Genomic DNA, 23992 nt, shown 5'->3' with positions numbered 1-23992 from the left:
TAAATCAAAAAACATGATGGGACCCAGCACTGACCCTTGTGGAACTCCACTGGTTACCTTCTTCCACTCGGACTTCCTTCCTCTCACCACTGTTCTCATTTCTCTTCCCACTAAGTAATTTTCCATCCATTTTGCTAGTTTATCATTTACTCCTCCAATCTTCTTTAGTTTCCACATCAGTCTATTGTGTGGTACTTTATGAGTGTGTGTGTGTGTTTCACTGTTTGATCTGCTGCAGTCTCTGACGAGACAGCCAGACGTTACCCTACGGAACGAGCTCAGAGCTCATTATTTCCGATCTTCGGATAGGCCTGAGACCAGGCACACACCACACACCAGGACAACAAGGTCACAACTCCTCGATTTACATCTCGTACCTACTCACTGCTAGGTGAACAGGGGCTACACGTGAGGAGACACACCCAAATATCTCCACCAGGCCGGGAATCGAACTCGGTCCTCTGGCTTGTGAAGCAGTGTGTGTGTGTGTGTGTGTGTGTGTGTGTGTGTGTGTGTGTGTGTGTGTGTGTGTGTGTGTGTGTGTGTGTGTGTGTGTGTGTGTGTAATTCACTGTTTGATCTGCTGCAGTCTCTGACGAGACAGCCAGACGTTACCCTACGGAACGAGCTCAGAGCTCATTATTTCCGATCTTGGGATAGGTCTAAGACCAGGCACACACCACACACCGGGACAACAAGGTCACAACTCCTCGATTTACATCCCGTACCTACTCACTGCTAGGTGAACAGGGCTACGTGAAAGGAGACACATCCAAATATCTCCACCCGGCCGGGGAATCGAACCCCGGTCATCTGGCTTGTGAAGCCAGCGCTCTAACCACTGAGCTACCGGGCCGTGTGTGTGTGTGTGTGTGTGTGTGTTGTGAGCGTGTGAGTGTGTGTTTAGATTATGTATTGCACTGCTAAAATGTTCAATATTATAAGCTTATTTATGCTACAAGCTCAAGCACCATATAATTTTACACCAAATTATTTCAGTAACTATAAATGACCAACTAAAAATCTATCTTGGAATTAACCCTTTCATTGGTGGTGCTGCCATTAATTGTCAGACTTGAATCTGTCGCTCTTTCATGTGGTTCAGCAGTACTTCAAAGTCCTTATCTTCACAGCTCCAAGTCATCTTCACATTGGTTTTCATAGGGATGGTCCTTAATCCCACCCAATGATGTGAACAATTGAAGATGAAAACTGAGGAATGTTGTTAGAAAATAAAAGGGCATGATATTAACTAAGCTATGAGTAACATGATACACATAAAAAGAATTTTGTTGATTTGGATTTTTTTTTTTTTTTTGATGATGCATATGGATTTTTGCAACAATTATTTTTTTTGCAATACAGGTATGAAAAAGAGACTGCCTCAGCTAAATCAATCAAGCACACACTGAGGCATCCTTGCATCTAATGGTCTGCACAATGAAATTAAATCACAAAATATTTCACAACCAAATATTTGTTTGAAATTTGACTGCTGTTAAATTTCATTAAAGTTCATTGCCACATAAATCTGTACTTGCAATATATGTTTCAATTTCTTTGTTTTCATGTCTTGAATAAGGAGACAAATTCTAGTGCCACAGCCATATATAATATATATAGACTGGAGTTTCCTTGCAGATGAGGCAATTTTTCATGGACAATATGTCCACAATAATAAAATCCTTACTAATGTACCTCGGAAAAATATGGTGCACCTGCAACATGCTTTTCTTGCCACATGCTCAAGCAGCCAACTCACTCATGGTAAAAAGCTTGGTACAATGGTTATAATACAGTAGTATAATATAACAGTAATGGAATAGCATAAGAGCATAGTATAATATAATAATAGTAATAGTACAGTATGATAGTAATAATAGTAATAGTACAGTATGATAGCATAACAGCAGTTATAAGAGCTTGAAAATAGCAGAAAAAAAGAAAAAAAAAGACAATTGATGGAACATTACTACACTCATGGTTTGGCTCCCTACAACCATGATCTCTATCATTTCCCATTGTTATGTTGCATTTAAGCTGATACGACCAGAGAGAGAGAGAGAGAGAGAGAGAGAGAGAGAGAGAGAGAGAGAGAGAGAGAGAGAGAGAGAGAGAGAGAGAGAGAGAGAGAGAGAGAGAGAGAGAGAGAGAGAGAGAGAGAGAGAGAGAGGGGGGGGGAGGGGGGGACACACTAGGCACAAGTCAGGCATCACTTTTGGCTGGCAATAGGTGGGTAAAGGGAGTGTTAGCACAAAATTCCTCTCAGTGAGGTGCTAGTTTTGAAGAATACAATAAATATACTAAGAAGCTAGTCTCCCATGCAAATCTTATCCACACCCACAGCAGCTAAGCACACGTTCTTTGCATCCCAGCCATAGTCAAGAAAAATCTAAAAATGTATAGGTAAGTGCCTTTGGTAATAGGAATGGGAAGACCTGCATTATGGTGTTCTATTTATTTTCTTTCAATATTTTGAGTGAAAAGCCACAGTGCAGAAAAGTTGCAATGATTAGTAAGCAAATTACTAGGATCCAAAGTGTGTGTGGCTCTATGATACCTGCAATTTGGAGTGCCTGATGTCCTTTACAAACTACAGAACCAGATACCATAAGCTCTAAAATAGTTTTTGATATATATCAAAAATATCTGGAATCTAATTTAGTACACAGTACATGTACATCAGTATGAAAGCTAATTCTAGTTGTAATTCTTTCTTTTTTAAAAAATCATTAATATTTTGTTCCCTGAATATGAGCTTAACAATTTGATTGTAGTATTTTAAAAAACAATGCAATAGGTAAAATTAAATGCATGTTTTCAGCACAAAACATTTAAATAAATGAGCAACAAGCAAGTAAAGAAATCAACTGACGAAAATAGATTAACAAAATAAAATAAAATAGATTAAAAAAATGTTGATTTAGTCAGTGATGTAAATGAAACTGATGAATACTTTCCAGAAAGGAGACAAATTGAAGTCTTAAATTTACAGTTCATATATTTGCTGTAACATTTCTGAGATTAGTTATATAACTATCAAAAGGATAGCTAATTAGTAGTATATCAGGTATATTGACTTCCTAGGGATATATATGAATGCAAAATATTCAGGCAGATATTGAAAATGTAAGTGAATGCTTACCACACACAGTTTTCAATTTTTCAACTGCTTCGAGATCACCTCATATATGTCCTTCCTCTTTTGATTATGGACAGGGATCATGCGGCGCACCTTTTCCACATAATCCATGTCTGAAAAGAGTGTCAGATATAGTCAATTCTTGAAAATAAATACAAACATATATCTAATGAGCTCAGAGGTCATGAGAAATTATACAGAGATAATTACTAGGAATGATGTCATTACATTAATCCTTACTTCCATATGAAGACTGGCTAACAAGCATTTACAAATTCATATTCATCAATCATCACTCAAGATGCAAAAGACTGTTCAATGAATTATAAATTACAAAATTCAGGATGCTATAAAACTCACATTATTTCTTATAGCACTGTTTCATCATCATTACCAATATTTTCATGTCTTAAATCTTCATCACTTTGTTTTAACTCGAAACAAAGTGATGAAGAGTTTGATCTGCCGCCGTCTTGTCCCCAGGACATTAAATTACACTCCATTGCCTTTAAGTCCTCCGAAATCTTAAGATATCTTAATGAGTTAGACTCATTCGGGGGTTGTGATCCTTTGGGTTTTCTGCCTCTTTTTTACAAAAAGATTGCTTCTCCTCTCGCTCCAAAATTAGCAGTTATTTTTAGAGCTCTTTTTCGTAAGGGTTCTTTTCCGGTATGCTGGCGTACTGCAAATGTTACCCCTATTCCAAAGGGATCTTCATCCTCCATTCACCCCGGTGACTATAGACCCATTTCCATAACCCCGGTGTTATCTAAGATTTTGAGCGCCTGCTGGCCAAGCGTCTCAATCGTTTTTTAGATATTAATAATTTGTTGCCATCTAGTCAGTTTGGTTTTAGAAAAGGTCTCAGTACTTCTGATGCTCTCGTTTGCATAACGCACGACATGCAAGCTGCCCTTGATGCTGGTCATGAATCTAGAGTAATTTCACTTGATTTTAGTTCTGCATTTGATCGTGTTAATCATAGAGCCCTTTTATCGAAAGTTAGATCTATTGGTATTGGTGGCCGCGTCCATCAAGTTCTGTCAGAGTTCCTAACGAGTCGAAGGCAGCGTGTGACTGTTGATGGCTGCCTTAGTTCTTTTAGTCCAGTTGTATCCGGTGTTCCGCAGGGAAGTGTTCTGGGACCTCTTCTTTTATTATTTATACATCTGACATGTGGTGTGGGATTGAATCTAATATGGTTGCTTATGCTGATGACACCACTATATATGCGACAATTCCTTCCCCACAGGATAGGCAGAGAGTCGCTAATGTACTCACTCAAGATGTTTCAAGGATTCTGTCATGGTGTGATCGGTGGGGTATGAAACTGAACCCGAGTAAATCCCATAGTATGGTTATTAGCAGATCAAGGACACCTTTCCCAGTTCACCCTGATATTGTTGTCAACGAAGTACCTATTCCTAATTGTTCGTCTCTGAAGTTACTCGGAGTCACCCTTGATCCCAAACTTACTTTTGAGTTGCACTTGCGTTCACTTGCATCATCAGTCTCATGTAAAGTTGGTTTGTTACGCAAATGTAGGCGGATATATTCCTCTGATGATATTGTAAGAAATTGCTTTTACTCTTTCATACTGCCTCATTTTGAATATTGTCACTCTGTGTGGATCTCTGCAGCAGAGTCTCACTTAAAGCTTTTAGATAGAGCATTCAACCAGATTAAATTTCTTCTTCCTAATCTTGAGATTAATCTTCGGCATCGTCGTTTGGTTGGATCATTGTCCTATTTCTTCAAAATCATGTCTAATTCCAACCACCCGTTGCATTGTCATTTGCCTGCCCCTTCACTACCAGCACGTGCTACAAGACAATCCTTGATCATGAATGACCGTTCCTTGTCTGTGAATCGATGTAATACTTCACAATTTTCCCGGTGTTTTATCCCAGTATCTGCTAGACTCTGGAATACAATTCCCAACGAGATTGTTAATTCTAGTAACATTGAAGCATTTAAAAAACGTGTGAATACCTTTCTTCTCTCTGAACTCACTACCTCTTAGATCTCTACCAATCTTCCTATTCTGTTGTTCATTCCTGTTACTTCCTTTCACTTATCGGTGAGGTGCCGCCCACTGGGCCTTTGGGTTTATGCAGTTATGCTTTCCAGTGGGTCGCCTTCATTGACCTCATAATAATAATAATAATAATAATATTCACTTAACAAAGTTTACCTTATTTTTTTTTTGTCAAAATATTTTTATGGTAAATAAAATACACAATGTTCACACACACCACAATGAAGATAAGTACAGCAATTTATGAAGCAATTATCTCTCTCTCTCTCTCTCTCCCACTATGGTAAACCCTCCATTTGGTGAACTCTTATCTAGCACATTTGAAGTTGGCAAGAAAATAAAAAAAATACCCAGCTTTCCAGCTTAAAGAGAAAGTCTTAACCATAACCTGCAAATCTTTATTGGTTACTAGATATGACTTGTATGCAGCAAATGAAAAAATTTTCTTGCAAACTGCCATGTCTAGTGGCTACAGTGCAACACCACAACAGGACCACTCTTCATACTCACAACACATGTTATTACTATGTGCCTATTTCAGTGTGGCCTTGAACACAACTATGAAATGAGGACACACTACTTGAGATGGTGGAACAGTGTTTTAGTATCACTGTGATTCACTCAAGATCACTGAAGAATATTATCTTTTGAATCATTTTTTATTTTTTTTATTTTTTAGGTAAGAATGTATTACAACAAAGATATGTTAAAAGGTGCTACTGATTTACCTAGTGCACTACAGGAATTTGATTTTGCAGGCACTGATAAATAAAATGAAGGAGACAGTATTGCAGGCATAAGGCAATTGTTAAGAAAGATAAAGATGAAAGTCTTTCCCTTCTAGGTTTGGATTCTAGTTTGGTCTACATAAAGTACAACTATGATTATGGCATTAGCCAAGCTCGTCTCCTAACATGTCAGAAAATGATCATTGGTTACCATTAACTACAAAGGGGAATGCTATTCATAACATGAAATGAATCCCTTGGTTTGGGCGAGACTGTTTTGGCACTATTACACACCAAATTTGAGGATTTGCCATACGTACATGCATCAAAAGGTTCTCATGAAAGACACATGCATTTAAAACACAGAAAGCCTAGACATTTGTACTTGGCTATGCTTATCTACTACTATCTATCTCTAATTCTGGTAAACTATCACAACATCATGGTTTTCTACTGGACAGCCACAAATTTGATGAGCACAATCCAGCCACCACTTCCTGTAATGTTACTGTATTCCCTAATTTTAGAAATTTTGGTCCTAAGTGATGTATCTGTGAATGATACATACCTGTGAGATGACTCCATTAGTGCAGACAGAGGTGATGGGAGGGATAGTGACAAATATAAGAATTCTAGCTGCAGTATGCACCAAATGGAGCAAAAGGTGAAAGTAGCAGTATCCAGCAGCCTCAATCTTTCCATCTAAAACCGTGTCCACACTATCGAGCATGCTCGACGGGCAAACAGTGATACCAGATCATTATAGGTAGTGAGAATGAGGGTTGATGACGTCAGAAGTGGGAAAACCACAGGCAGGGATCTGGCAACAAAAAGTGCTACCAGATGTAGTTTAGCCCACAATATCTACTCCTTCACCGGGCAAAGACTGGAGGGCAAAGTTGTAAACTGATGAGTGGTGTCAAATACAGCTTCATGGATCAGTTTCATTCTGACCCTGCTGAAGAGTGGGGTGCAGGACCTGTCTCACCAAGCCGAACATCATCGAGAGGAAGGAAATAGCCTTCTGTGGGATAATTCTTGGCGTGTGTATGAAAAAAGCAAAAACAAGCCAGAGCTCAGAGGCGTGTGTGGTGCAAGGACTGGTTGAGAAGAGAAGAGTTGGGAAGTCATGCAATTATATATCACAAACTCCATTACAAGCCTGAAGATGGTTTTATCCTGTATATAAGAATGGATGTAAATAGTTTCTACACACTCCTAGTAAAAGTGAAACCATACATAACAAAACAAGATACCCATTTGAGGCAGAGCATATGTGCAAATTCACTCACAGACAGCTGCCCACTCGTTTGCCCGCAGTCTCCTCGCTTCTGACATCACCTTTGTGCCTGCCACTCACCCTCCTTGCTTATGTATTGGAACGGGATCTGGTATCACTGTTTGCTCGTCGAGCATGCTCGATAGTGTGGACACGGCTTTACACTCATCTTACCTACACACTTCTTTACACCTAATATTACATAGATAATGCTCCCTTAGCCAACAGCAGTTCCTTAAACATATGGCAACTAAAACTACTGAAATGTAGTCAATGCAAGTTTCTGATGACAGATTAACTAAAACTGTATCAGAGGAGTGACAGGGTACGTTATCACAGATTAATTTCTTTTCATACTTTTCCTCATTAAGATGTCTATTCACAATGCACAATACAATGATTCCTTATGAAAGTAATTTACAGCTTTATACAGCAAACAATGCTAAATATAACTCAAACTGATCAATTGTCATTTTTACTATTCTTGATAAAATGTTGTCTTATATCTTTATTCCTAGACTTTTTGTTCACTTTTATTTATTTATTTATTTTTTGTGGCATATTATCTACATTAATTTTTGCATTGTCCACAAACTGACTTAAGTAACAACACTACTTACTCTTCCAGGCACACTCTTTACATGCATTGTAAACATTCCAAGTACAAACACTAATACCTACATCACTTTCCTTGTTATTTATTTCCCATTTGTTTTCCATCTGCATAATCTTCCATCTGCTTTCTTTTATTGTTCTACTCGATCCTTCTGTGTTTTCTAACTACATATTAACAGTTCAAGTCAGGGGTGCCTGTCCAGTCAACATATTGCAGTCTGCCCCCCTAAAATCCAGCCAAAAGTAGATAAATTCTAACAAAATATGATTGCTATCTTCAACCTTAAGTGGAAGAAACAATTCTTAATTTAAGTGCTTTACACAGGGCCAGTGCCTATCTAAAGTTGTCCTAGAATTCAATATGCACTGCTGCAGAGAGACATACCACTAAACTTGAAACACTGGGTGACTGTCTTCCAAGAACAAGGATGAAGCCACTGGTAGATTGTCAGGCCCCATGCAGAAAGTAACTTCAGTTTCCTGCAAGCAGACTGTGTGAGGTTAATAAGGTGGCATGTGCCAGTTGTCTCCCACCTCCATATTTGGTGGATAAAGACACACTCCTCATCACTGTGGTGAACTCCATCAGCCCAGAATGGCATTTGACTTTTGAAAATAAGAACCTTTTATCTCATACTGTTACTCATCATAATGAGTGTCAACAATGTGCCCTATGTTACAACATGAAACACAAAGCCCAACTAATCATTATTATCCTTGAGGCAGTACTGACCTGACACACAGTACCACCACTAGCCAAGATATTTTTGACTCCCTACTTCAGTGAATGAAGCAGTACTTCCTTGACCCTTCTTGTCTCAAGCAAATAACAACAGATGGTGCCCCAGCAATGATTGAGAAGAAAGATGTTGCTTCATTACTACTGTGCCACTGTGAGGCCACCAGAAACACACAACCCATCTAACAAGTTCCCCAACCTCATGGATGCCATGTCTATCATGGTGCAGATCATCACTTCCACCCTTTCCCTCACAGTTTAAATTATCAGTATCATTAGGTGTTGGTGAATGAGGTCGATGAACAATATAGTAACCTATTCTAGCTCTGCAGGATTCAGTGGTTGAGTCATGGGACCATGCTGTTCTGTGTGTGACCTGAAGCAAGAGATTGCCAATTTCTTCCCTCAGAACAAATTTCCCCGAGCTGATAACTTCTCCAGCCACAACAGCTCACTCATCTGGTCCTATCATGAACATCACTACACAGCCAAACAATCTTTATATGAAGGTGCAAGGCAAGGACACTTTCATAGGAGACATACAATTGACCATCATGATCTTTGAGCTCAAGCTGTTTTTGTGAGGCTCAGTTAGCTAATAGTCAGTTTGTAATTTTCCTCCCCTTGTTGCTTGTATCTCTGATAACATGGACCTGGACACATGTGTCTGTGTTATCACCTCTGCAGATGGCATGTATCACCCATATCCCAGGAGTTAGAAAACTTGATGCAGACTGTAATCTTTTTTCTACCTCCTTCAACCTTCTTGTCGATGAAGCCACTACCCTCATGTAGATATTGTCAATGGAGCTGCAGTAGTGATGAAATCGGACAGCCATCTCGATGACATTTTTCTGTTGTCTATCTCATCTATTGAACTAAACAACAAAACAGCACCTCAAGGTAAGAAGCACCAATTATCTAAATAATAATAAGTGTTGTTTAATAAATTCTTACTTAAAAAGTCAACTAGGGGTGATCATTCATCACTCCAGTCTCACCTGCCAATTACCATAGAAAGGTTGCTCATTCTCATGAATGGTAAGTATTATTGCTGTCAATAATTCAAAGTGTTTATGTCTTAACAGAACACCACAAGTACTATCAACGAGCAAGTGATCCTTAAAATTGAATACAACTGTATCTTGAAATTTGTTAAAAGGAATGCATTTGAAGTCAGGATGTAGCTAAAACTTGACCAAACTAAACTAATAATTCTACCAATCTGGAAGATGTCAAAAAACGAGAGGGAAGCTGAAGCAAGGAGAGAAGAGTGATGCAAAATCCTCCTATTGGTAATTAACATTCATGGTAGTACTTTACTCTACTGCCACCTGTGCAGGCCTGCACTGAAAGATATCACTATTGTATAATCTGCCAGTCCTTTGTGATAAAAATGCAATTAAAGACACTAATCATGTGTGGGTGATTTGATCTCACATCTCTCTCAAAACACAAGACAGGAGACAAATATGCTACTATATCGAATGTAATACCTATTTCTGGAATTGAATCCTCACAGAATGGCATTGGTGCTACCTTGTCACACATGAAGAGGTGTATTACTGTTTTAGTGTGCAGTGATAAGCATAACCTGTCCTGTGCTAAGATTGATTATGGTTACAGTTGCCCTCACCACAATGAAGTTTAGATAAGGACAAAATAACAAGACTCCTAGTGCCTATCTTTTAACTCATAAATGGTGAGGTGGCACCAGCACTTTCCTGTAAGGTATCATTTCTTACATATATACTAATGCTGTATAGCATGCTTCCTTCCTACAGTAGTCAGGTGCTGGTAACACATATGATCCTGGTTCACCAAAGCTGAAAATATCTGAGTACAATAGCTGTACAGATGTGGAAGCAGCTGTAGTTAAAAGACATCATTCTAGTAGAGCAGAGGACATTCAACATGGATAAAATCAAGATATGATTCCACATTTCATATTTCTATAAACAGATATTATGCACAGAAATGAATACTGCTGTGCAAAATGTCTAACATGGGATATTTGCTTGCACGTGACCTTGAAAACACTACAAAGACCTATCATATTTCCAAAGCCTGTCACCACTGTAACCTCTGCAAGAATCTAACACCTATTGTACCCGTAGTTTTGCCCCATAAATAGAACTAATGTTGTCATTCCAAATGCAACTTTGAAACAACAAAAGGAACAATAAACCAGCACTAATCCTCACCTTCCAAAATGCTTAACATATCTATGACCCTTGTGAGGCATAGCAATTGATATCTATCCCTCCAACTCTCCAGTGAATCAAATGTTCTCCCATAAAGATGAAGAAATCTAAATACTCTTTCATGTGATAAAAATACAACAGAAGATCAACTAAGAAGCAACATCCATAACAATTAATGACCTAAGTTACTCTATGCCAAGTTAAGCCTATCTATCTAGCTATACAAAAAGCTATGATTCCATAAAAGGTGACTCAGACAAAGCACCACAAACTCATGCATATATCACTCACACTCTTAGTTCCATTATGCCTGGTGAAAAAAAATAAAATAAATAAATAAACCTTACCCAGATCAGCATATACAATGGCTTCCTCATCCTCACATGTGGACACCACTTCTCCCCAAGGACTCACCACAGAAGAGTGGCCCCATGCAACATATGAACCATTGGGATCCCTAGCAGGTGAAATGGTCCCTACATACACCTGGCAAGGAGGAAATTCAACCTTAAATGGATCTTTGATTTAACAAGTCATAAATCAAAGATGAATAATTGGTATTTCTTTAGTAAATAACTTACAAAATCAAATTGAAAGTAATAATGTAAATGTGCAGCATTATTTGTCAACTACTAAAAAATATTGTCTATCAATCCAACAAGAAATGATTCCTACCTGATTATCGACAGCACGGCACCGCTGCAGCAGATTCCAATGAGCTGGGCCTGTGGTCATATTGAAGGCCCCAGGGTAAAGCAGCACCTTGCAACCTACAAAAGTAGTTTTCTTCAGAAATGGATTCCACACTTGTACTTTTCTTTTATCATTTACCTTTAACTTTTCCCACATTCATCTTCTTTACAAATGCTTCACTCTTTTCAATATGGCCACACCATCAGTGTTCCTTTTCACAAATTCCCTCACTCCATAGTTTACATCACTTACACAACCACCCATATTCCATCTCTCACACACATCATATTACTCCTACCCTCCCATCTTGTCACTTCTCATGTCTCTCACATAATTAATTTTCACAGCATACACTCACAACAGCCACCACTGTTCTTCTGATGTTGCAAACTGCATGCCTTCCCTCCTCCCACAGCCTTGCTGCAGAAGGCTTTCTTCTTCCTCTCACTCCTATTCTGTCAAACTCTCTAATGCAAGAGTTAACCAGTACTCTCAATCATTCATATCTTTCTCTGGTAAACTCTGAAACTCCCTACCTGCTTCTGTACATATTTCCAACTAACTAAGGCTTGACTTCATTTACGAGCAAGATTTCAAGACATTTATCCCTTTCTTCTTGCTAACTCTTTTTGGACTGCAGAGGGACTAGCAAGTACGTGGGCCTTTTTTTACTTCACTCTTTATGTTGCCCTCAGCCAGCTTTCCCCTCTTACATAAAAAAAAAAAATAAATAAATAAATAAAATAAACAAAAATAAATAAACAAATATGGTTCTTACTATCTTCAAGGAAATATCCCAATACTTTCTTGAAACTGTATTATTTTTAGACCAACACCCCAATAATTCCATGGAGAAGTGAAGCTGAATCCACGTCCAGTGAATTGAGGTACAATTATATAACAGTTCTGCCAATTTCAAAGTAAATCCTTATTGACTACAAATATAGCATACATAACTAAAATGAACTGCAGGACATTTAAGACATGTTGAAAAGTTCCAATGCCATGAAAAACTTTAATAATAGTAAATTACCTCACATTTCTGGATACACTAACATTCACAGAAATCCTGAAACCGAAAGAAAAATCACACAGTATAGAAAGTCTTACCCAAATTGGTGTACAGTTGTGCTAGTTCAGCAAATCTCATGTCATAACATATGCCCACCCCAATTTTACAATGAGGCAGCTCAAAAATGGTAAGACCATTGCCGGGAGATAAACAATCAGACTCTCGGAAGACAATGCCACCGGGAACATTGATGTCAAAGAGATGCATCTGATGGAAAAAAAATTTTAAATTCATATAGTTCTGTCATGGATCCCTGATCAGAATAGAAGTTGTTTAGCACATCAGTAAGCAAATTTCACTAACTTCTAATGTATGTAGACATATGTTCAGGGTAACTCATTATATGGAATGTGCTTCATAATATGACAGTCACCTTTCTATGCTTTGCTATCATATTGCCTTGTGGTCCCCACACAGTACATGTGTTGAAGAGCTGGTCACCACTCCTCTCTGGTACTGACCCTCCGAGTACAAATACACCAAATTTCTTGGCTGCATCTCTCAGAGCATCTGTACTCTCTCCAGGGATTTCCTCAGCATACTTTGGAAAAAAGCCTGCAAAAGAAAAAGTATATTGTAATTTGGGACTGGCACATCACCAGTGTGGCCTCTGGGTTGCTGTGGTACAGTAAGACCATGTGTAGTTTGGGGGCCACAGGGTACTGAAGTGCATGGGTTTGAATCCTGGCTATGCTCCAAGGTTAGGAAGGGTATCACTCTGGATAATGGTTTCCATATGGCAAAATCCAAAGTCTTTTGCAAGAGCTCTAATACTATAGGGAAACTGTATGTAAAAATTAGCACAATTAGAGTGTGGCTTCTGCTATGACCTGGGGAAGCATACTACATTAACGGATCAGACAAGTAGCTCCACCTTCGAATATAAACTTCAAAATGTTGACACACGTCTATGGACTTTGATTATACATTTTAGAAAACTGTCACATTTATATACTAGATTACAATAACACTATTCAGCATGTTAATGGGAACCTGAACAAATATCCAATCCAGTGGCCACTTGTCAGTGTTAAAACAACATCATAAACGTCAAACTACCAATGAAAATTATTACAGTCATTACAAAAATATTTGTTTTTGCCTGGATCATCAAAATATTATCCAATTATTCCTTGATTGTAGCCTAAGAAATTTTTTTTTCACTCCAGTTGGTAATTTCTGGATAATCAACAGCAGCAGCATACTGTATGTGTCTCTTAGATATAAATGTTACCTCTATACCAATGAAGAGACCTGTGGTGTAAATATAGATGAGTGAATGGATGAATGAATGCTTCAACTAATCATTAATGACTGGTTAAGGAAGGTTGGGGTGTTAGCAAGAATGTCAAGGCAAGGAGGGAGCAATGTTCAGTAAGATAGACAGTCAGCTGAGAGAAACAAGAGAGGGTGGAGCTGTTCCAAAGAAGGCTGGATGGTTGTTTAATTTTCCTGGTGACAGCAGGAGATGGTGTGATGGGACCCTGGATTTTTTTTTTACTATGGCCGGCTGGTATTTTCTTCTTGTGTTTGGTCAGTGTGTTGAGTCAAACTCTGCATAGTGCCATTTGATGGTTTGTTTCACATTTTTGTGCAGACTCACTTGTACCATCCCATCCTACCAACACTGCTGGTTATTCTGACTGAGATGAGTGTGCATGGTGCTGGTGTAAGTGAATTTCATATTTGCATTACTTAACCACAGGAATAATTCTCCAAATTTTGTCTGCTTCTAAGCCTTACCACTACACTAATCATCTGTGCTGCCACTTCTACATATATGCAAGTTTAAATACCTATCTCTAAAATAAGGAAATTCTTCTTTACATTCAAACATTCTTTCTATCTCTCCCATTTCCAGCGTATATGTTACATGTTAGAATAAACTAATTGTTTAAAGTCATACCTACAGTGGTATAGTAAAGGTGGTGAGTGTGGGATTGGGCAGATGTCTATGCATAGGCTTGAATCCCAACACGTACTGCCATGAAACTTTGTCATTTGTCAAGTGGTTTAAAGTTACCTATGTCACCATGATGCCCAGGTTCTAGGTGAAGGTGTAATTGCTTTACACCAAAGGTACACTTGGGTGGTGATATGGGCCCTAATATGGGTACCACTATAAATAAAATTGCCTGTGCCACTAATAACTGGAAGCTGGACTTACTCTTCAAGTATACCTACAGGTACTATAGACTATAATAGTAGTAACAATAATAATAAAATTTTTAAAAAGCCAGAACAAAAGCTCCTTACTTGTGCCATAGGGTGAATTGAAACACTCAGGAAGGGCAATCAGTTGAGCACCTCCACCAGCAGCTTCCTTTATCAGCTGCACTGCTCTAGCCACATTTTCAGCCTTCACCTCCCCTACTCTCATCTGGATGAGAGCAATGCGTAATGCTGCCAAGGAAGAAATTTCATCACTCAGTCACACAAATTTCTTATGTTGGCAGTCTTCCAGCAGTATTCACTCAAAAATACAAAATTACAGAGAAAGAAATAATGAATTAAACTGTTGGGAAAAAAAAAAAAAAAAAAAAAAAAAAAGATGCCATTTAGATAATATGCTGGAAATAAAGAAAAAAATGATTGACCTCAAAATCAAAATGGGAAAACAATTAAAATATATTATTTCAGAAGAAGGCATGGGCAAGGAAGACCTACTAATGTTAAAACCATCAGTGAATTATTAAAAGTGGTGTGTGAAAAAAAAAAAAAAAAAAAAAATTGAAGTACACAGATAAAAGGGAAAAAATGGATACACAAAACAGTCATCATACAGGTTAGTCACAAATCAAATTATTGGATGAGCAAACATAAAATATAAAATTCACCAGAAAATTTGAAACAAATAATAAAAAATTCTATGTGTAAAAACTGTACCTGTTCAAAGTTTTGTTATAACTCTTTAAAAATAGTTCATTTTGCAGCACAGATCCCTTCCAGCGTTTGCCTCTGCTTTATACTGAACACACCCTTTAAATCCTCTTCTGAAGTGTTTATGATTTACAATAGATACCTTTCACGGTGTCAAAACCACAAAAGAGCAACTTCTCATCTTGAACTTAATCTCACGGAAGAGGGGGAATTTGAGGCGAGTTAAATCTGTGGAATACTAAATTAGGCAGTGATGACTGTGTTGGCTTGGGTGAAACCACTGGACATCTTAAGTGCAGTGTGTGCTGTGATGAAACTTCAAGCCATAGTATATATTTGGAGCCCACAATCACTAGTTGCTAATGCCACTTTTAAAGACAATATATTATTCCTAAAGTCTGACTAATAATTCAAATTCTCCTAATGATATAATTTTCATACAAATATCATGTGAAACAAGTGTTAGTAAAATCAAAGAGATGATATGGTTGTACTGTACATTATTCAGCAGAATGTGAGCCCCTTAGTGTAGGATGCAATTTACAGAGGTTAAAATGTGAAATGAAGATCATGAATCTATACAAATTTGGTATCCACTAAAAATAGACCAATTTTCATACATAATTTCATTTTGCAGAGACGGCAACAACAACAACAATAATAATAATAACAATAATATTTATAATAATAATAATAATAATAATAATAATAATGATGATGATGATGATGATGATGAAAATAATAATAATAATAATAATAATAATAATAATAATAATGATGATGATGATGATGGTTAATGTTTTGTGCTCCTGCTGCATTTGCATGACTTGGCAAGATTCACCTTGTTTATTTGTGACTTTTTTTGCTTATTTAAGTATGATAAAAATTACTTACTAGATGCTGCCATCTTGCTGTTGACTTCGTGACCCTGGAAAAAAAAGTTATTTATTACATTACATACTAAGTCATCCACAAATTGCTATGTCATAAAATTTCCTATATAGAGTGTGTTCACCACAGTCTCCTGCTGGTCACCCAGCCAGCCTTTGCCCTACAGAAAGAGCTCAGATCTCATACTGACTGATCTTTGGGTAGGACTGAGCCCACATAACACACCACATACATCGGGAGAGTGAGGCCACAACCCTTCAAGCTACATCCCACACCTATTTACTGCTAGGTGAACCAGGGTTACACATTAATAGGCTTGCCCATTTGCATTGCTGCTTCCCAGGACTTGAACATAGGCCCTCTCGGTTGTGAGCCAAGCGTGCTAACCACTACCTACATGGTTTGTGTAGAAAAAATCTTTTTGGGATGAGATTTCAAGCCATAGTAAATAATTAATAGGGGCCCACAACTGCTAGTTGCTAGTGCTACTTTTAAAAAGACAATATATTGTTCATAAGTCTGACTAATAACTTAAATTCTCCTCATGATTTAATTTTCATAGAAATATCATGTGAAACAAGTGTTAGTAAAAACTTCTAACCAGAAATAATATAATCTTTTTTTTTTTTCTGTGTATGTGTGTGTGTGTGTGTGTGTGTTTGTAACTTACAGAGTGGAGAGTCATATCAGTCATTAAAGAACTTTTTAAAATATTGGGTTTTACAATGTCCACTACCTACAAGTTATGCTTAGATCTTTCAAAGCTGTGTCAGCAGCCACAGTGTCAGCTATGTGGCCGCCGTGGTACAGTGGAACCATGCATGCTTTGGGGTCCGAGGGGTCTCCAAGCGCATGGGTTCGAATCACGTCCACGGTCCGAGTGTAGGCTGGGCTTCCTCACTCGGGGCAACGGTTTCCTAGCAGGTGGGCTTTAAGATAGGAGGTATTCCAAAAAGTATCCCCTTTAGCCCATAAATTCCCATGAAAAGCCTACATGGTATAAATAAAAAAAAATAAGACAAGGTCTCCTGTGCTTAGTTTGTGGGATTTCACAATTTTTAAGTTTTTCTTTGGGGGGTGGGCAGTTACAGGTTAAAACACTTCTTCAGATTTAATTGTTACACTGACAAAACTGCGACAAGGCAACTACCTAATTCATTAGTACAGCAGAGAACTTAAATTTCCTTCTCATCTGGCTCAACATTTTATAAGATTTAATTTTGAAATGATTATTACTGTAATGTAGTTAAGAGAAAGCTATACTGAGGTTTTGAGGCCAAAAGGGAGCTAAATCCCCTACTTAGCATTTGAGGGCAGTGTGTATTTCACTTTCCCACCCTAAAACCCGGAATTTCCTCCTGTTGCGAAGCTTGCTGTCCATCAGAAAGAAAACTACGACGCAGTAGATGCAACACTTATACACACATATATGAGCTTATCATTTTAATGGGAACGTGTCGTGCCAGTCTTACCACGATGAGCTCCTCTGGGAAGGATCTCCAAACATACCAACACGCCACAGTAAGATTTGGATAGTTCAAATAACAATGACGCAAGCCGATGCAACATACAGTGGAATGTGTGCTGTAAGCAATTATGAGAACTATTCAGAGTAATTAATATTCAAACAGACTGTTCCCCAGATGAATGGCAAGAAGTCTTTTAAACTGGGATAAGGTAGGCGCCAGGACAACCTCGAAGGGCAGAAAATTCCGGAGGCTAATGACATACAAACAAATTTAAAGACGTGCATGCTTGTCGTCAAGCAGAAGGTGCCAATACTACTTGACAAAAGCTTCGAATGCTAGCAATAGTTTACTATGACGATGAGCATATGCCGATAACGCAACAGTTGCAGATAAAGTAGATTATTTCTGTCACGATGACAAAAAAAAAAAAAAAAAAAAAAACCGCAGACTATATAGTATCCTACCTCCGCAACACTCGTGGACGGTCTCCCTCTTGCCTCTCCACCACTATGACTGATCCAGGGAACCCTCTGCTTAATCTTTACCAGCCTGTGTATTTTTGGCCCACCAACCTAAGTATTTTTGTCTATGAAAGTAACACCATCTGCACCACGGGGCAGCAAAAATAGCTAGCACATCTGGAGATCAGGAAGTGCTGGGTCTCTTACACTATCCCCCCAAAAACAACTTATCACCTGCAATGTCACAAGATATCAAAGATTTAACAAACACTATGGTGAGGTAATGTATGCATATGCATTAGTAGACTTGTCATCGACGGGAATCTCTCCTACGAACAATGATAAGCTTACCTCTTCCAACGAATGCTTCTACAAGATTAGTTCTCCGCTGTCCTGTCTGGCAAATAAATACGCCGCAACTTTGAGGAACAGCTGATGCACGTTTTCTGTAAGACTGAGCCACGAGAAAACGGGAAGCAAAAGAGAGTGAGGGTTGAGCAAACAACAACTGCACCACAGCGTCAGACAGTGGATACTAGTGAAACGTGGAGGAGGTGTGGGCGTGGCTCCTCCTGCATTACTCACCCACCCTGTGTGTTTCCTTTTCCTCCTCCTAAAAGTTGACTTGCATAAGAAATGCTCTTCGTGAAACGGTGACTAGTGACAATGAAACAAGAGAAACAAAGTGGAGTCAATACCGTTACGGCGTGAAGGAGTGCAAGGGTCCTGTCTGAGAAGACTGGATGAGGTAATGTTGAGCACGATGCCCAGTCTGGCGAGGTGACACGGTAATAACTTGACCTGGACATATCCAAGGAGGATATCACTGAACATTGCTCGTGATATTAGTGCCACTGGTATACTTTACTAGTTTACAAGATGGAATTTACATTACGAGAAAAGATACGAGAGATTTAAATGCAGGATGTCCTTCAATGAGTTCAGCAGCAGTTCAAGATCTGGGCCGCTCGTGGGTCGATCATTTTCCTTGGTTGTGGAATGAATCATTCTTGTATCCTGAGCGCGACCAGTCTCCGCCGTAACGTCAAACTAACAGTTCAGTGTAACGAGGTTCTGCGGCCTTTCAAGGTAGGTTGGCGTCCACTCTTCCGGTTTACTGTAAATGTGAAGGTCTACATATGCCGATGACTGTACAAACAATTAACAGGTGGCACTGGATCATCGGGGAGGCTGTGTTGACCTGGTGTTGGTGGACGGGGGCAGGCGTGGGCTTGAAGCTGCCGCTGGTGTGGGTGGGATGAGAAAAGGGCACTCATCTGCTATTGTTTTCATTATACTGGTGTGCATCAGTGTGAAAGCAGGTTAAGAGCTAGCGCTCTTGTGTCAATTTCATATTGTAAGTAGTTACATCATCATGATTTGTAAGGTAAATGTGAAGAGAAACGAGTCTCTCTCTCTCTCTCTCTCTCTCTCTCTCTCTCTCTCTCTCTCTCTCTCTCTCTCTCTCTCTCTCAACATCCACAAGTCAAACAGTGATGAACACCAAGATTGCTCCGTGCCTGATCTTTTCAACTTGTCTTAGTGAAACTTAGCTTACACAAATCACTTGCTGAATATGATTATGTTGTGTTAGTATACTGATAACATTTTTATATGCACATAGGAAGTTCTTTATCATCCTCATTACTACTATTTTTACCTCTAAATTCTATTGTTGCTACTGCTTCAATAATAATATGCTGCTGCTGCTGCTGCTGCTGCTGCTGCTGCTGCTGCTGCTACTACTACTACTACTACTACTACTACTACTACTACTACTACTACTACTACTACTACTACTACTACCATTATTATTATTATTATTATTATTATTATTATTATTATTATTGACCTTTATTATTATTGATTCATCAAGTAACTAGTGTTTACATTTAACATTACTAATGTTAATGGTATGCTTCAAGTTTCTATTTATTTATTTATTCATTTATTTATGTTGTATTTGCATAGAGGAGTAAGCGACGACTGAGTGTGGCTTTCATTCCCTTCCACCTCACCCCGCCCATGCACACACACACACACACACACACACGGCCCGGTAGCTCAGTGGTTAGAGAGCTGGCTTCACATGCCAGAGGACCGGGGTTCGATTCCCCGGCCGGGTGGAGATATTTGGATGTGTCTCCTTTCACGTGTAGCCCCTGTTCACCTAGCAGTGAGTAGGTACGGGATGTAAATCGAGGAGTTGTGACCTTGTTATCCCGGTGTGTGGTGTGTGCCTGGTCTCAGGCCTATCCGAAGATCGGAAATAATGAGCTCTGAGCTCGTTCTGTAGGGTAACGTCTGGCTGTCTCGTCAGAGACTGCAGCAGATCAAACAGTGAATCACACACACACACACACACACACCATTATTTTTACCCAAGTGCAGTGTTAAAAGTGACTTGAGATGGCTTTCCACATTATCACACCAGTTTTATGAAATGAGAAAAACTAATAAATCACAATGCAATTCCACATGAATAACAGTGTGTGTGTGTGTGTGTGTTTCACTGTTTGGTCTGCTGCAGTCTCTGACGAGACAGCCAGACGTTACCCTACGGAGCGAGCTCAGAGCTCATTATTTCCGATCTTCGGATAGGCCTGAGACCAGGCACACACCACACACCGGGACAACAAGGTCACAACTCCTCGATTTACATCCCGTACCTACTCACTGCTAGGTTAACAGGGGCTACACGTCAAAGGAGACACCCAAATATCTCCACCCGGCCGGGGAATCGAACCCCGGTCCTCTGACTTGTGAAGCCAGCGCTCTAACCACTGAGCTACCGGTGTGTGTGTGTGTGTGTGTGTGTGTGTGTAGTTGAAAGGGATCAGTATGGCTGGAAGGATCAGGTGTCACTGCTCCACTAGCTAGTCAGTCCTCTTTTCCGCTGCTCTCCACCGCACTACTTTAAATACTCATAGACTTAACTAGGAAGCGACCACGGAAGCCGAACACCATATGTCGGTAGTGGGCGGCTGTAACAGGGAGACAAACGGAGGGTGGTTTGTTTGCTTAGGTCACGCTCTGTCTGTCTTCCATTTAACAAAAGAATCCTATATATATATATATATATATATATATATATATATATATATATATATATATATATATATATATATATATATATATATATATATATATATATATATATATATATATATATATATATATATATATATATATATATATATATATATATATATATATATATATATATATATATATATATATATATATATATATATATATATATATATACATATATATATATATATATATATATATATATATATATATATATATATATATATATATATATATATATATATATGTGTGTGTGTGTGTGTATGTATATATATATATATATATATATATATATATATATATATATATATATATATATATATATATATATATATATATATATATGCATGTGTGTGTGTTTGTGTGTGTGTGTGTGTGTGTGTGTGTAATTTACAAATTCATTCAATCATATTCTGATAACTTCGAATACTGCTTCATTCACAGTATATGAGCCACTTACAGTATGGACGGCCAAAAACTAGGTCGAAGTCGTGACAGTGAGCTACAGACATTCTTACTGCTCACCCTCCTATCATATTGCAAAACACACACACACACACGTTTACGTAATTCTGACATTTAGATAGCTGATTCAAGGGAAAATAATGAACGTGGAAATATACATATTAATGCCTTCATACATGCTCATTTCATAAGAGCGTCGGACTAAGCGGTCATCCGGCAGTTGGTTCACAGAGTGCATGTACGAAAATGGTAGTATTGTGGCTCCCTCACCCCGCCCCACATTCCCCTCTCGAAGCCTGCCTGCCAGCTCTGACCTTGGCTTCAGTCCCCATCCTCGACTCCCACCAGTGACAGTGGATAGTGATGGCGTGTTATCAACTGTTGAGCTCACTCCATTTTGCAGAATGTCTTGAAAATAAGTAGTAGTAGTAGTAGTAGTAGTAGTAGTAGTAGTAATATGAAGAAAAAAAAATGTTTTTCCTCATATTAATACACACACACACACACACACACACACACACACACACACACACACACACACACACACACACATATATATATATATATATATATATATATATATATATATATATATATATATATATATATATATCACTTGAATTATGCTAATATGTCTTAAAAGTTGCGACATTTGAGATGATGACTGAGATGACTCGACAACCTCGGCATAGTGGCATAGTGGATAAGGTGGTGAGCGTGGGATCGGGCAGACGTCCACGCGTAGGTTCGAATCCCACCACGTACAGCCTTAATACACTTTGCCATTTGTTGAGTGGTTTAAAGTTACCTACATATCACCATGATACCCAGGTTCTAGGTGGTTACACTCATGATGAGCTTGGGCGGTGATATGGGCCCTAATATGGGTACCACTATAAATAAAATTGCCTGCGCCACTAATGGGCGGAAGCTGATCAGCGCTTCCCATACACTCTTCAAGTGTGCCTACAGGCGCTATAGGCCTTACCGTAAAAAAAAAAAAAAAAAAAAAAATCGCTCAGTGGTTTTTATATCACGATTTTTGGTGCAACTCCTGAAGGGGAGGGAGAGGGCTTGACGCAGCGGTGAGGAAGCTGCGGTGTGGGAGAGCTGATTGAGCTTTACGGCACAGCTTGGGAAATTATAATTCTTATTGTAGTGGTGAAGGATGATTTGAACTATTTATGATATACGCACTATAGCCACATCACTTATCAAACTGCTATGACTCTCCGGTATACACACACACACACACACACACACACACACAGCTAAAAGCTCTGTTCCATCGTCTTCCGTAATTTAAGCTATTTGACCAAAGCGCTCGCGATGTTGGTTAGCCCATGAACAAACGGGAGAGACTCGGTCCTAGAAATGCATCAAATACTTGTACGACTTGGAATGGAACTCCGTGTTTGTAGCTTCAAGTAAATGTTTTACATCCGAAATAACATAACTACGGTGGGGTGACAGCAGGCAGAAAACTAAGGACATTAATGGTAATGCTGATGTACGTACTTGGTGACAGCAGGAGCAAAACTATAAGGACATTGATGGTAATGCTGATCTATACGTACTATACTTAGAATTAATAAAGTATTTTGAATTCATTTCCCATGCCTGAAACTTGCACATGAAATACTTAGGCACTCGGCCAAGACAAGTGGTACGTTCGTACAGTTTGATATAATACGTAATTTCAGAATCAGCAGTAATAGAAGAAATATTTGTCCGTTTTTTCTTTCTCACCGACTTGTTTACTCAGCTGCGTGGCGGAGGGCCTGTGCGGGGCAGGCGCCAAAGAGACACTAAAAATTCTATTCTGTCTGGAACAAATCTCTGGTAAATTAGGGTCTTGGAACATTTCGGAGGGAGATCACTTGAGTGGATTAATTAATTTACAACTAACTAGAACCATCCCTTCTTTAAAATTATTATTTTTTTATTAATTGATCTTTCGGCATCTTTAGTTTTTCTCTCCTTGAATTAAATGGAAGACTTTAAGACTGTTCATAGGTATTCTATTGTAGCTAGCCACTTAACGGATTTACGAGGCTAAATTTGTGTGGGGAAAGACGGTCTAATAATAAAAAGCTGACAATATGTGAAGTTAATTGTAGCTTAACATAGTGCTGTATAGAGTCAGACAATGAACAATACTATCATCCTAAGACATAATTTAACACTATTATTATTGTTGTTGTTGTTATTGTTATTATTATTA

The 23992-nt window shown here is 38.6% G+C and overlaps 2 protein-coding genes across 10 annotated transcripts in view; one reads left to right on the top strand and one right to left on the bottom strand.

Annotated features, from left to right (window-relative positions):
- Positions 1–778: 778 nt before the first annotated feature.
- Positions 779–23992, bottom strand: part of LOC123513136 (omega-amidase NIT2-like) — a 27270-nt gene continuing 4056 nt past the window's right edge. Inside the window, exons 1-9 of one of the 5 annotated variants that reach the window (XM_045270037.1) lie at positions 18562–18729; positions 16284–16317; positions 14766–14912; positions 12883–13064; positions 12548–12716; positions 11420–11514; positions 11092–11230; positions 3145–3254; positions 779–1211 (exon numbers count right to left, since the gene is read on the bottom strand). In XM_045270037.1, the coding sequence (XP_045125972.1) occupies positions 3157–3254; positions 11092–11230; positions 11420–11514; positions 12548–12716; positions 12883–13064; positions 14766–14912; positions 16284–16296 (843 nt within the window). In that variant the 5' untranslated portion in view covers positions 16297–16317; positions 18562–18729 and the 3' untranslated portion in view covers positions 779–1211; positions 3145–3156. Of the gene's footprint in view, positions 1212–1286; positions 3255–5561; positions 8282–11091; positions 11231–11419; positions 11515–12547; positions 12717–12882; positions 13065–14765; positions 14913–16283; positions 16318–17752; positions 17962–18213; positions 18355–18561; positions 18730–23992 lie in introns of those variants that run through there. The other 4 variants (XM_045270038.1, XM_045270040.1, XM_045270041.1 and 1 more) reach the window with 4 other exon arrangements.
- The window catches only part of LOC123513133, a 21251-nt gene continuing 15994 nt past the window's right edge, over positions 18736–23992 (top strand). For 2 of the 5 annotated variants that reach the window (XM_045270032.1, XM_045270031.1), the window contains exon 1: positions 18736–19299. The gene's annotated coding sequence lies outside the window, so the exon portion shown is untranslated. The remainder of the gene's footprint in view (positions 19300–23992) is intronic. The other 3 variants (XM_045270027.1, XM_045270028.1, XM_045270029.1) reach the window with 2 other exon arrangements.

This window comes from Portunus trituberculatus, chromosome 35, assembly GCF_017591435.1.
Source record: "Portunus trituberculatus isolate SZX2019 chromosome 35, ASM1759143v1, whole genome shotgun sequence".
Classification (NCBI taxonomy): Eukaryota; Metazoa; Arthropoda; class Malacostraca; order Decapoda; family Portunidae; genus Portunus; species Portunus trituberculatus.
The sequence above is the reverse complement of the archived record's forward strand: the minus strand, read 5'-3'. Positions and strand labels throughout refer to the sequence as shown.